Source organism: Thermobia domestica, chromosome 8 (assembly GCF_964235325.1).
Source record: "Thermobia domestica chromosome 8, izTheDome1.hap1.1, whole genome shotgun sequence".
Lineage (NCBI taxonomy): Eukaryota > Metazoa > Arthropoda > Insecta > Zygentoma > Lepismatidae > Thermobia > Thermobia domestica.
In genome coordinates, this window is record NC_137461.1 from 232,373,985 (window position 1) to 232,389,798 (window position 15,814).

General features: G+C 37.2%; 1 protein-coding gene across 1 annotated transcript in view; it reads left to right on the top strand.

The window, feature by feature from the left end:
* The window catches only part of LOC145691956 (uncharacterized), a 233,440-nt gene that overhangs the window by 201,364 nt on the left and 16,262 nt on the right, over positions 1 to 15,814 (top strand). Inside the window, exon 9 of the mRNA XM_081767256.1 lies at positions 4,080 to 4,234. Within this exon, the coding sequence (XP_081623382.1) occupies positions 4,080 to 4,234 (155 nt within the window). The remainder of the gene's footprint in view (positions 1 to 4,079; positions 4,235 to 15,814) is intronic.

Sequence of the window (15,814 nt, forward strand, 5' to 3'; positions counted from 1 at the left end):
ATGTAATTTAGTTTTCTATCTACTGATTCAAATTTCTATATTATAATGCGTGTTCCTCGAAGGTGGAAAGAAAATTTTTGAACCCTTTATTTCTTCATAAAGTTTTGCTTGAATGTTGATTCTGAGCACAAATTTTAACTACAGATAATGATAAAAAAATTCAGGCACTTTAACAAAATGTGCTTAATGTATTATATATTCGACCACGTCTATTAGGATCACACAGTGAAACTTATGAGGTTGTGTTGTTAGTTCCGGCCATCCTTCTGTTACTTCCCACGATAACTCTAGAACGGTAGCGAATTTCTTAAATTCTTCTTTTGCAATAGATAGCTAGAACAATTACCTTGGCCAAATTCGTTAATAAAGTCAGCCCGTTAATATCTCAAAAGGTAATGATGTGTTTAACGGTAGATATACATATCTCACATCCCATACACGTATGCGAATATTTATTTTTTTGCGGTAGTTATCTAAGACGATTATCTGGGAAGAAAGTCAAGGGCGCCGATCCTGGGGGGGCATGGGGATCCGCCCCCCACAAGACTCATGTGGGCCCTCCGCATTGTATATATGAACATACAATATTTGGCATAATTTGAATGCAATTTGTCTTACAATAATCATATAGGGGAAGTGCGCACAGTACCGGACACCTAAGGTTTTTTCGAATTCACGAGATAAGTAAGAGGTACATCATGAAAGTAATGCAACCATATTAAAGTTGGACATGTATTATATATGCTGACTTAAAAGAAACTACAACAATGGAGAGCATATATTTTTAAAATGAAAATGAAAATCAGGTTCAAATTCACACATACACAAAAACGTTACCCAGTACCGGACACAACATAAAATACATTGTTTCCTTTTATATGCAATGAATACAATGATATATGAACGTAAATAAAGTCTGAAGGCACTTCTCTAAATATTTAAGTAAATAAAACACATCTCGTTGCAGAAACAATAATAATACAAGCAAAGAAATGTCAAGCCAATATCCCAGTACTGAACAAGGAGTGTGAAAATGTGAATTAGTCCTATCTCACCTGAACATAAACAAGCACTAAACAAATTTGCACCGATCACATAAATAATAGTCAAGATTCTCTTGATTTGTGCATACAACATGAGCCCATTTGTGACACAAAATACACTGCACTCACTCTTCGTCCACTGTTTCAGAACAAATGATGCATTCAGTGATGATGGCTTTTAATCCACTGCTGCACTCATCTGTGCCACCGGTGTCAAAATTCAGTTTTTTCTTATTGATTTCTTACTTTTCTTTACACCTGTCTGTTCGCTTTCATTAGCTACCTTTTCGTTATTTTCGTCTACTTGAAACTGCATGCTCTTCACTTTCGTTTGTTTCCTGTTACGTTTTTCTTCTAATGTTTTCCTGTATGGCGTAGATGTTAGAATTTGGCTGGTTTCACTTCTGTTTCTTCTCATTGGTAACCTGCTGTTTGTTTCGCTTGTGACTAAGTAGATCTCTTGAGCTACTGTCTGAAATTGTCTTGAAGTTGACGGCATACTAAGGTCGAATAAAGACCTTTCTTGAGCTGAGCGAGAAATCGTGCTAACAGAACTGTGTTTCATACCCTGTGAAGTGAAAAACGTCTTTTTGTTAATTGACAGCAATTGGTTGTCCAAGTCCTTTAGATGATTAACAAGCTGCGTCTCCATTTCTTCTGAAAATGTATCAAAACGGCCCATTTGAGGAGTCATTTCTATTGTTTCCAGTTTTGAAGTCTTTCACTCTACCTTCTAAAGTGCTCTTAGATAGCAGAAAGTTACGTGCTGCTACCCTCAGACTCATTTGCCCTTCCATGACTGCTTGCGTTGCCTTCCTCATATCCTCTTCCACCCATTTCCCCCCTTTCTTGCTTGTGCCATCTTGCCTAGAAAAAACAACAACGAGAAACGCTACTATTATAAAATTTCCGTAACAACGACATTGTGTCCTTGTCCGATACTGGGAACATACATGCTGTCCGGTACTGGGAAATTAACATGTTAACATATAATGTTGGATCACGTAATAATACGTTTCGTAATTCAATATTTATTAGCATTCTTGGGTACATCACACAATAAGAGAAGTCATATATGTATTGAAATGCCCACGTGCTTACCCGTACAGTTGACACAGTAGACAGAACTTAACATACAGCTCCCACGTACACAGCAATTTAGCTACAAACGCCAATATCTTTCTCCATACTGGCCTGATACAAGTCAAAATTTGCTCACCTACACCGTGAACTTACACAATGGTGATGATAACCAACACACGTCTGTCATCTATCGGATACGGACTCTACAACTACTGTCCGGTACTGGGTAATGTCCGGTACTGTGCGCACTTCCCCTATGCCTTCGGTATCTGAATGCCCCCCCCAAACTTACAGGGAAATCGGCGCCCTTGGTAAGAGTACCTCTGTTAGAAAGGTGAATAGTTTATGTGCAGGAAATCGGGTTAATCGAACAAGTCATTCATGTATATACTAGCAATGGCTTAAAATTTAAGCAAAAATGTCCAAAATGATACTTTTTTCCCTCTGTTTTGTAAAATGATGTTTCAGTATTGTTTCCGTTTCTAGTGAACACAATTAAGTAAGGAACAAATCCTTTGGGTCCGCAGCTCTTCGTCTGTTTTCTAACATTTATGAGGGGAATAATCCAGACCCAACTATGGAACAAGCGGGGAAAAGTGTAGTTCGAGTTCCGCCCGCTCATACACACTAATGTTGTGGATGGGGTGTAGGTCTATAGCATTATTCTCTTGCCATTAATCGTTTTTCCTGCTAAGTTCCGCCTTGTAGTGTTGATTGCGATAAATCCATATCGTGTCTCTTGTCTACATCCACTGATATCGCTGCAACCTACCACAGGTGAAGACAACAGTAACACCTAACGTCTGTTGAGCACCCAATGCCTTAGCTTCAACCTGAAAAGAAATAGAGGAATATTTCCGTTACTTATTGGCTTACCCTCGTATATATATATATATATATATATATATATATATATATATATATATATATATATATATATATATTACTAAGGCTAAGTTGATTTTTTTTAAAAATATAAATTTGATCAACCTTACTATCTATACCAAGAGCATTTTTTAATTCTATTGTTGAAATAGATAACGAGAATAGTGATCTCTGCAAAGTTCGTTAATTCAGTCAATCCGTTAAGCATTAACGGAGAACTGAGACTTTAACGATGGCTATCTGTATCCCTATCACATATATAAGGGAATTTTCGAATTATACTTTTCGCATTGATGAATATAGCAGTTACGTACCTCGTTCGAGTTCGTTAATGAAGTCGTTCTGTTAACAGTTACATGTAGGCTATATCCCGTATCGTATAGCCTACATGTAGACCTAAGTGAACTTCAAATTTTTTTATTTTTATTTTTTTGCAGTATTTAGCTAGAGTGGTAGAATCTGTTAATGTTTTAACGGGTAATGATGACTTTAGACTAATATATATAAACCTTCAAATTTGAAGTGCAACTTCCAAAAATGTCCAATGTTACTATACCTATGACCACCGTACTACATTCCACAACTCGTCTCTTAGAATAGAACTTTCTGTTGATGAAAAAATCCATGTTTAAAATTTCATGCTTCTATTTGCAACGATTCACACAAAAAACTTCCTTTCTTCTCCGTGGTTCTATCATACCGTGCTTCTACCTCTTCCCTCACATTTTCCCTGTGGACCTTCTAAATTCAATATCTACTTACTGTGTATCGGAACCCTAGACACATTGGGCCTTATGCAGAGTCGTTCTGACGCGTGATTAGTGTCATACTAAAGAGTTCGACTAACATATGTTTCATGCAATAGTCAGGCCTTTAGTATGACGCTAATCATACGTCAAAACGACTCTGCATAAGGCCCATTATGTTTTACGCCTATACTTCAAATAACTTTAAGATACTGACAAATGTAGAATAATTTCAGCATAACTGCACATTAGCATTCTTCCTGCATTTATATTGCTCTACATATGTCTTAAAATATATTGAATATTTTTTATCTTTTACCAGGTTGCGTACACCATCGAAACTGCACTGTTGGGTTTGACTAATATCACCTTGGGAATTGAGTTTACCGCTTCAGACGTAGATTTATATGTAGATGCGCATGTGAAATTGGTTGGAATGAATGTTACATTGCAAAATATGACTATAAATAAATTAGGGTAAGTTCATAAAGGGTTTGAAGATCACAAGGTATGGGAGCTAGAATCTAAAGGGAAAATATTAGTATTGGCATACCGTCCATGGAGATATGGAAGCACTCTTTTTCCTCAAATATTTAGAATAATGTATCAACACTAAGTTTAGCATTCGAAATTACTTCTATATTCAAAAAGAGATGAAGTAAGTGATATTTTATGGTATTTTCTTACAATACTTGAATGAAACAACCTTGAAACAAATCATCCGAAAAAGACAGAAGCATCATCACAAGATAGACATAGGCGCAAATAAGCATGGCAAAAAGAATCTTTGTTAAAGTTGTCCAGCGATTCGGTACCAAAAAAATCTGCTTACAGTGTTCTAAGGATTGTGAAAGAAAAATAGTGTAATGATTAACCTGAAGAGTTTATCGAACATGAATTCGTGTCATGGAAACAAAAATGGATGCAGAACACTGAAACAAAAATATCATATATTGGGTGACATTTCTAAAGGACTAAATGGCCAATGCTTCTATCTAAAACATTTTATACCATTATCTGATACCATTAACGAACTACGGTGGATTGTGTGTTGGTTTCTGACTAATCTAGAATGCATTCAACATTCACCTCTGTTGTAGAAAAACTATCGATTTTATCTTGTAGGGTAGGATAATTATTTGACTGTTTTCCAGGTTATTGATATGAAAGTAGAGCGGCTTGCTTTAAACTCATATCCTCAAGTAGAAATTCGTAATTTGCGGCTAAATTAATAAGAATAGTGAATCCCTGAGACGGTTTCCTTTCCATAAATTAATTAATTTCAAAGTTGCATTCTAACATTACTTTTGGCAGGTTGCTAGTGTTTAACGTCCATCCTCAGCAAGGAGAATGTATAAGATGAAAGGTTACGCTGCAATTAAATTTCTAAATCTTTTAAAAATTAAAAAAAACAGTTATATGTAGTTTACATCACGACATCTTCATTAGAAGTAGGATTTTTGATGCTTAAGTGCACATTTTCTACTTATATTCATTTTATTTAAAGTTCTATCATTTTTTTGGGAAGGCAGTGAGCAGAGTTCTAAAACATTTTCTATTTTTTTCTATTATTATGACCTCTGGTTTGCAAATGTTGAAATTTGATAGACCCTATGCGAACTAAGTTAAAATCCCACTACAATCAAATTAGAACTCAAAAATGGAAATGCATTTTGACTCTTAATCGCGCAAGATCCAATAACATCAAATTCAAACTCAACAAATGAAAAGGTATTAAACTATTTGTATTTTTGACAACTTTAAACATCGTAAATTTTGGCTCCTTACTTTGCGCAATTTGATATTTAGTGTATAGGCTAATTAAGACATGTAGAATCAAATTCGAATGTCAAGAATGAAAAAAAGCTTAAAAGAACTGATGATTTTGGTAAATTTTATCCCACGTAGCTTTCGACCCTTAGTTGCGCAAATTAAAGTTCTTTTCTGTTGACTAATTAGGTCATGTAGAATCGAATAACATTAATTGTGAAGCACAAAACTCAAAAGTACTAAAACATGTCACCGACATCTCCCAGAAAGTTTCATTTTGTGATCTTGCTGAATTTAATGTGTTCATTATGTTACCCCCCCTAAGAGCAGAAGCTATTAGTCTTATCACCTGGGGGTGAGCCCCAGGTGAATGAATTCGCTCCCCCTCTATCGCAAGTACTTTTTTTCTTATCACCTGAGTAAGAACGAGATAAGGACTGAGATCCTTGCTCGAGTAAGGGCAAGAAGGTGACTCGACCTGAAATTAACGCTTACTTGACAAGTATGAAGATAAAAAAGAATGGTTTTCCCCTGAAATCGGATTTAACTTAAGTAAAATCTAATGTACTACTCAGATTTGTAAGACAGAAAAGTATCTACATCACGAATCGGTCCCAGGACTACCCGCACTGAGAAAAATCCATTATCCGGACAGCGGTATATTGTACAAATACAAGGATTCGTTATGTTTACTAAGGAAATCTGTACGGAGCGTACTTTATCCATATACTACAGAGGTACTGCCTTTTACCCGCTTAGATGTTATATCATGTCGCTGCAGGATGTCTGACATCTAACAATCTTCCCTATATTACATACGTATACGTATGTTAAATACTTCAGCTGTATGTTATATACGTCCATCTGTGTGTGAGATCCAGACCGCCTATAGACACTATTTCTTTCGAAATGGTTGACGTCATTGAACTACCGTCTTTTGCTTGCGAAACGAGGTTGTTTACAAACGGAAAAGAAGAGAGGAAGGAAACAAAAGCCTGGGTAAGTTTAATAGTTAACTATTACTTTAGTTAAATATTCCATTAATTATATATTTTTTTAGTGTAACTTGCTTTAATATAGTACTAAGTAAGTAATAAAGTTTATGACTACAATTCTTACTATTGTAACTCGTTAATGATTGAGGAGAATGGAATGAGTGAATCTGAATTTTGAGAGATCCTTGAATATTAATGTTTTGAAACATTTTACGTTTCAAGGTATGAAAATGAATGTTATGTGTTTATTCATTCCGTTTTATATGTGACGATTTAGTACTTGGTGCAGAGTTACTACAGGACTGCTTATCATAATTGCTAAGAAACCGTTTCCAGCGCGAAAATTTCCTTCTGTAGTGAAGATGTAGGATTTAGATTTCTGGGCTTTCGGCATCAATGGCCTTGTTAGCCCGTCACACATGAGGGACGACTTCCCTCGGTGAGCACACTATCCGGGGAAAGGAAAGGAAGAAAGGATTGGGGAAGGAAGAAAACGGCCTGGGACCTATATGTTAGGTACCACTCCAGCATTTGCCCGCTGTGAATGAGGAAAACCCAAGGAAACCTCATTCAGGATGGCTGGACTTAAAATCTTTTGATACTTTTTCAACCGAGTTCCCCCACCGGGATGGAACCCGGGACCGTTCGCACCGAAGGCGAGAGCGTTAGCGACTACGCTACGCGGGGCTACTTGTGTAGTCTAGAAAACTCATTTTTACTAGGATATTTGCATTTTTTTTTTTTTTTTTTTTGCTTTTAGTTTAACGCCCCATGATTGTACATGAATGTAAGTGAGAAGGTGACGATGAGATACATGATAATGGTGGAATCAAGAAAATGTAAGGAAACTGGAAAGTGTTAAGAATAACCATACCTACAGTGTTCACCAAAAGCCTATTTGTCGGGAGCAGGAATCGAACCAGGGACCTAACGGGTCAGAGGTAAGCGCTCTACTACAGAGCTTTCTTTTGTTTAAAGAACTTGTTTACATTGAAATATATATATTTTACGAAGATACTGACATATTTTACAGCCTCACGGAATTTTTAAAAAATAAAGTAGTCAGGGAGAGCTTACTTGTCAGGTTTTTATTTTTTAATTTAATTTGATTTTATTTTTATTTATTTATTTTTGCTTGTTATGTCCCCTAGTTAATCAATGTTTAGGTTACTGAGAATTAAAACCTTTTTTAGTATTATTGTTATGTCTTCACTTTGGAACCAAAAAGTTAGATTTTTTTTCTTGTGTTTTCATATAGGAAGTTGGTGAGTTGGTGCCTTAGCGTTGGTTTGGTTTCTAGAACGTAATTGAAGGTTATGTTGAGTTGAATCTTGGCAGGTTTGAGTTCGTAAAGTGTCAGACACTGCTTGTGCCCCTGTCTTCTGTCTGTGATGTTTCCTGGCTTCGGGCTGTGACGTATTTATGTTGAGGAGTACCAACGCAGGCCGCGTGATATAGCTACAACAGCTTCAACAGCTACGAGTGCCAGAGGTTTGAATTTCACCTTTCGTTACGGCGTGACTAATGCAGTATAGTACTAGGTTCAAATTATATGGCTGGTAAAAACGGTATATTACTTTCGTGGTGTGGTAAGAAATACAACGTTAATAGTTATAAGTTTAATTAGTGTTTCTTCATAGTATTGTTTCACTATTTCTAGAAGGAATTAAGTATTAACGAAGTAATGAATAAGCAAAAGTACACTTTGATTGACTTTTACTATTTCTCATACTCCATTGAAAATGTTTTGATCCTCAGTTGCGCAAACATCCAGTGTTTTTTGTTGTTGTTGTTGTTGCTTACACTGCCTTACAGATGAGTTCCCTCGTGGCTAAGTGATTAGTGTACACGCCTTTGGCGTGGGACACCCGGGTTCTATTCCCAGCCGGAGCTTATGTGATTCGGATTCCACGTTAATCTGTAGGTCCGAGTCTCATACAGCCTTGCTGCTGAAAAGAACATTAAAATCAATTCCGCACTGCTTTACAGATGCAATTGTTCGATTCCGAGTCCGGGCAGGGGGCGACTTTTATATATATGATCCAAAGCATTTTAGTTATCAGTCAGTGATGCTATATATATATATATATATATATATATATATATATATATATATATATTACAAAATTGAAAGTGACTATGTTTGTGATTCATAATCTCTTAGGGCCGCGGTGGCTCAGTGGTAGAGCGTTCACCTCTGATGCTTAGGGCCCCGGGTTCGATCCCAGCCCCCGCCAAATGAACTTTGTGGTGGAAAAACACCGTGTGCGTGGGTTTCCTCGGGGTTCTCCCGTTTCCTCCCACTTTCTTCATTCCACCATTTCATTCATTGCTCATCATCACCGTCTCCTTTAGCCTAAGTGGCATAACCTTGAGACGTAAAACTCAAAGGTTTCATTTCATTTTTTCTTAATCTCTTAAACCGCCCTACCGATCTCGATCAAATTTCCAAGGTAGATGTGGTTCGGGCCTGGGAGTGTTTTTAGCTATATACTTTGACAGTAGAACTTAGGGGAGGGGGAGGAGGGTGACAGAAAAAATAAATAAGACTTAATTTACTTTGAAGTGTAAAAGTGCGAGCGTTTTCTTCTCTCTTTCTCCACTCCTCCAGTCTCCTCTCACTTTGATTTCATGATTTCACACTCTGATGAAAAGTATTAAATACCGCCAGGAAAGTACTAATATATAACCTCTCTTTTAGGCGCCCCTCCAACCACGCGCCCGGGGCACGTGCTTTGCTTGCTCGCCCATAGCTGCAGCTCTGTGAGCTACATAAGTAACATACAATGCTTACGTAATACTTTGAGTTATAAATACTATTAAGAAAGGAAGAATTGCATTTTTTTAACTTTCGGAAAGAAGCTACTATGGGATTAAAGATAAGGTAGGATAGGCAACACATTTGTATAAAAATGAAGGAAACACATTCCAGTCTATGCTTTCACCCAGCAGACATATTGTTTGGAACCAAAAAAAAATGTGACTTTTGGAATCTTGTACTTAGGTTCACAGCGGAAGCGACAAAATAACTTGACTCATCCATCGTAGCTCTCGGGGCCGCGGTGGCTCGGTGGTAGAGCGTTCACCTCTGGTGCTTGGGGTCCCGGATTCGATCCCAGCCCCCGCCAAGTGAACTTTGTGGTGGACAAACCGTTTGCATGGGTTTTCCCGGGGTTCTCCCGTTTCCTCCCACCTTCTTCATTCCACCATTTCATTCATTACTCATCATCACCGTCTCCTTTAGCCTAACCGGTATAACCGTGAGACGTAAAACTCAAAGATTTCATTTCATTTCAGCTCTCCCCGCAACCAGTGTTGCCAAAATGTTGACAATAAGTTTGCGAAACGAGAGGTGACGACTCCAATTTTGGGTGAAAAGTCGCTATAAAAAATAATCGAGAAATTCATTGTCTATAAGCATTGTTTTAAAGTTGTAGATGTAAAGTAAACAATATGTTCTACTCACTGGCGCAAATCCCTGGGGGGGATGACGGATACATGCCCCCTCCAATCTTGGAACTGAGGGGGACTTCTCCCCAAAAATCCGATTTGAAATGTGTTTTTTGGGAGAAATTTAATGATTTTTGTCCGATTGCTACAAAGGAACGTGAGATAAAATAGACGTCTCCCAGAATAAGCCTCAAATCTGCAGCCTCCCAACGCTGAAGACAACTCTGATTCTCCACAACATTGTTTTTCAACTTCATAAGTATTTTGGACATCGCAAAAAAAAAAAAAAAAAAAAAAAAAAATTGGTAACGGTCTTACCCTTCCCCCCCAATGTTGAAGATAGATTTGCGCAACTGGTTCTACTCACATCTTTGTAAACAGAGTGCAACCAATCCTTGAATTCAGGGATCATTTCAGATTGTTTCGGGTACTTTTGTTCATATTGTGGAGTCAAAATAGTTCCGAAATAATTAACACTACAGTACTTACGTTAAGCATTTTTTTGTAAAAAAAAAAAAAAAAAAATGCAGAATAATTAAAAGACCTTAAAGGACAAATATAACAAACACCCACTTCGCCTTTATTCACGCATCTATAGCTAATCTTGTTGCTATCGGTAATAATGTATTACGTGTGTCTCAACGGAAACTGCGAACTAAAGGACATCAAGTTTGTAGTTGTTCTTCGTTAGAGGGCAAGGGTAACATAACAATGCAGGATTGTGGGGCAGTGAGTACGCTGTATTTCCAAACTCATCACTTGCGCTGATTAAAACAAACAGAAAAAAAGAACGTAGAAACTGTTTTGAACTAATAATGCTTCTCTACAGATGAACATTTTGTTTGCAGCAAAAGGTCGCTAAATGTGCAAGTAACTAAATCGTCATTTAAAAATCACCGAAAAAAGTCTCCAATCGGAAAAATTTTTCTGTCGCTATCGTAGGGCGACCATACGTCCCATTTTGACCGGGACAGTCCCATTTTAGGGGCGTGTCCCGGCCGTCCCGTCAGTAGATGAAAAAAAGTAGTATTCGTCCCGTTTTATGCAAATGAAAGAAGTAAATAACAAACCCAGTACCTTTACTCCTTTTAAAAGTAATTATAATTAATAACAACAAAGAAGCAAAAATTGAACTGAAATTCCCTATATTAAACATACTCTATAGTTCGCAGTACTGCTCGAAAGGCAGCACAGGCTTTAGCAGTTTGTGTGTTGAACAAGCTTCAACGTGTCTTTCCTTTTTCATAAGTGCCCGCTCTGTAACAACTGGGGGAAACTGATATCAAGGCACTGATAAGAACAAAGGTAGACCTAAAAGTCTACGGTTGCCAGAACCTGTCCCATTTTTAACTGAAAATTTTATGGTCACCCTACGCTATCGTGGAGGTCGAATTCCTCTGATTTAGCGACTTTTCCCAAAATTGGTAACATTGACCCCCACCGAACAACACCCCCGACATCTTTAGCCTAGCCAGCATAATAGTGGGACGTAAAACTTAAAGATTTCATTTCATTTCGAACAATACCCCGAGAAACCTACTGTTATACCATTCCCAAAACACCCTTTTGTACAGTTCTCCCTATTCGAAAAACCTGTAAATAGCAGGGTTCATACATAAATATGGAACTCAATTTCCCTGAATTTTCCAGGTTTTCCAGGTATTAATTTCTCAATTTCCAGGTATAGTGGAAGAAACTAACAATACGAGAACACATAAATTTTAAGAATAATATATTTATATATTTGAGAATGGCCACCCTTCTCCCCAATGAACGATTGCAATTAAATATTGAGTCACAATAAACTAAATAATTAAAATAAATAAAATTTAAGTTGAAAAATATTAAGTTGAGAAGCCTACTAAGGGAATTAATTAAATACTTTTGTTCCGTACTTGAATACATTCAAAAAATACAAACATATTGGGAAAGAAAAAAGGGCCCGCGAGATTTTAACTGATTCTTGTAGCATTCGACGACAGAAATCGATTACTGAAAGAATTTTCAAAATCGGCGCAGGCAAACATGGAGAAAATCGTATTTTCATGTACCGGTTCAAAATGGGGAAGAAAAAAGGACCGCGATATTTTAACTGATTCTGGTAGTATTCGACGACAGAAATCGATTGCTGAAAGAATTTTCAAAATCGGCACAGGCAAACATGGAGAAAATCGTATTTTCATGTCCCGGTTCAAAATGGGGAAGAAAAAAGGACCGCGATATTTTAACTGATTCTGGTAGTATTCGACGACAGAAATCGATTAGTGAAGGAATTTTCAAAATCGGCGCAGGCAAACATGGAGAAAATCGTATTTTCATGTACCGGTTCAAAATGGGGAAGAAAAAAGGACTCGCGAGATTTTAACTGATTCTTGTAGTACTCGGCGAGAGAAATCGATTAGTGAAGGAATTTTCAAAATCGACGCAGGCAAACATGGAGAAAATCTCATTTTCATGTTCCGGTTCAAAATGGGGGAGAAAAAAGGACCGCGAGATTTTAACTGATTCTTGTAGTACTCGACGAGAAAAATCGATTAATGAAGGAATTTTCAAAATCGGCGCAGACAAACATGCAGAAAATAGCATTTTCATGTACCGGTTCAAAATGGTGAAGAAAAAAGGGCGCGCAAGATTTTAACTGATTCTTGTAGTACTCGACGAGAGAAATCGATTAGTAAAGGAATTTTCAAAATCGGCGCAGGAAAACATGCAGAAAATAGCATTTTCAAGTACCGGTTCAAAATGGGGAAGGAAAAAGGGCCCGCGAGTTTGAACCGCTACGACGTATGTCCACGAATGTGCCCGTCTTCTCAAATTTAGTTAATTACTGTGACACTGAAACATGTAACACAGAGTCACATTGTGGATGACTCTGCAATCGGCAACCACTGGACACATGCTCCTCCCGCCCTACAGTTTGATTATTTCGATCCATTCCTCACGTGCTAATGGCATCTGCAAGAAAGATGTAAGTGTAACGTTCAATTGGCAATAGCTTTTCACCAAATTAAGCTGCATGAAATCGGATTGCATATTTGACATACTGAGAAAATTCTAACCCGTGACCATATGTATCATAATAAAAATTTTGAACACAAAATTACGGTCGTCCGTGTGACGTACTCCCAAAAGGCCTAATGTGTATCATTCAATGTAACCACATCCGTGTAGAATTTAGAAAGGAACTTCTTATGATGTATACAGGATATCTCAAAAGTTCCCTAACATAGGGTAACTCTGTTACCAGAGTTACAACAAAATGTAAGAGGAAAAAAATCTCGAAATATGACGTTTTCAATCTAAAGTGAACACTTTAAAAAAAATCGGACGAGATGTTTGTGCTGTATACTCTTTATGCACCCAATTTTAAATGAAAATGCAACGTTGCCATTTACCTGAACCCACAACATAAGTGAATGAAGTTACTGTTTGAAATGGAGGCTGACCATCAACATGTTACCGTAAAAGACAGTAACTTCACTCACTTATGTTGTGGGTCCAGGTAAATGGCAACGTTCCATTTTCATTTCACATTGGGCGCATAAAGAGTGTACAGCGCAAACGGGCCATCCGATTTTAAAAATTCCTTCACTTTAGATTGGACACATCGGGCCTTATGCAGAGTCGTTTTGACGCATGATTAGTGCCCTACCAAAGAGCTCGACTAACATATGTTTCCTGCAGTAATCAGGCCTTTAGTATGACACTAATCATACGTCAAAACGACTCTGCATAAGGCGGATCATATTTGGAGATGCTTTCCCCTCCGACATTTTGTTGTAACTCGGATAATAACAGAGTTACCCTATGTCAGGGGACTTTTGAGACACCCTGTATATCTTATTTAATATATGTTTGATGTCACTATAACTGTAGTATAATTTAGTTTGTTTAAATTTACAATTTAATACAAGTAGATTCGGATTTACATGCGTAGGATTTTGTATGCATCTAACTAATGAATTCTTTTATATTCATACTTAAGTTAGTGACTTGGCTTTGGACTGCAACTGATTATTGTAACCCATTATTGCTAGAGAAGAAACAAGATATCCGAATCTTCATTTGGAGAAATCAAAGGTCTATTGGAAAGCTGGGAATTACAACCGTTAATTTCTACATTTCAAGGTGCGTAAATTATATATTCTGTGTTTACTATTACTATTATTGGGTTTAGAATCAATCAAGCACTTCATTATATTTTAGGGGAATCAAGATGGGTGCCGGATAGATAAGTATTTGAGCGTCAGGCTCTTATTTCTTTTCAATTTAATATTTAATCAATAATTATTTTTCTCCCTCATTATTCCACCAAATCGTATTCCAAGATCATAAATTTTCATTACTCATTTGTGACCGTCAGCCTACATAACATATTCGTAGGACGTAAAACAAAGATTTCGTTATTTTTTGTTTCTATCTCTTTTCTCCATAGCTGTGAAAAATAATGCCTTCAACATCATAAATTTGTATGCCACTTGCCTGCTTTCGCCTTCAGTCGTCTTATTCTTCGGACATCACGAAGCAAAGCAGGTACTTTGCAGTTGGCATAGTTTTGAAAGGATGTGACATAACATAATGATGTTGGTGTTGCGATGTTCAGTACCGTAGATAATTAAACAATGCTAGTAAACAAATCGAGTAACAATTGTAATTTTTTAACTTACATGCCTTTCAGGCCGGCCATTTTTTTTACAACATATTGTTATTTCTACTCTATATGAAATATATTCTGAGGTTGTGTTTTGAGGGACGTGGTAGCTCAGTTGTGGAGCGTTCACCTCTCCTGCGTGAAGTTCCTGGATCGATCCCAGCACGTGCTAAATGGGCTTTGTGTTGGGGAAACACTGTGTGTGATTTTTCTCGGGGTATTCCCGTTTTCTCACACATTTTTCATTCTACTATTCCATTCATTCTCATCATCATCGTCTCCTTGAGCATACCCGGCATAATCGTGGAACGTAAAACTCAAAAATTTCATTTCATTTCATTTCATATAAACTTTGTTGCAAAGTAACCTGATAGCTGAAGATACTTTGCAACACATACAAAAAAGTATTTTCAGCATACGAACATAATGTTTCTGTGCAGTGTTTTCTCTCCTCTATTGATACATTTCACTTCCTACACAAAACTGCATGCAGTCTACAAATATTGAGGTTGGACTTACGGTACCGGTGTCAGTACTTAGTACGAATTATTGATATTTGTAAAGAAAATTATGTATTTTCTGGTACCGACATAGGAACCACATTCTGATAGTTTAGTATGTCCCACAAAAATGGCAACTCAAGAACAGCAAAAATCTTCGAGATCTGATTTGCCTTGGTTGCTCTTTATATCCAAGAATATAATCCCAACCGTAATCAGTGGAAGATTTACGGGATTTGAGGCTTTCAGGCTGAAGCTCACCCAAATTACAGGATTTCTTTTTTTAAAAAATCTGATGTTAGTCATTCCTATGCGTCTACGCTTCAAGCCCTTCAAAAAGTCTAGTCGTTTCTAAATAAAGGAAGTATTTCTGTGTGAAGTCCCTCTCAAACTATTTTTCTGAATCCGCCGCTGTTCGTAATTTATTTTCCAACAAGAAATCCATCCCGACATTTACCTGAATAGGAAATTTTCCTAAAGTTAGATGGCAGGAGGTACCCGTAGTAATAATTTCCTATCTGAGGGGTTACGTTTGATCGGTGCAAAGTAGCCCCGATTACAGGCTGAAACAACCTTCTCCCAGTTTTATTTTTCTATGACTTTAAAACGTTTCACACTTCAATTTCAACTATTGTCTCAAAGTTCCATTATACACAGAGTATTCTACGAAACTGACTTGACTTTGACGAAA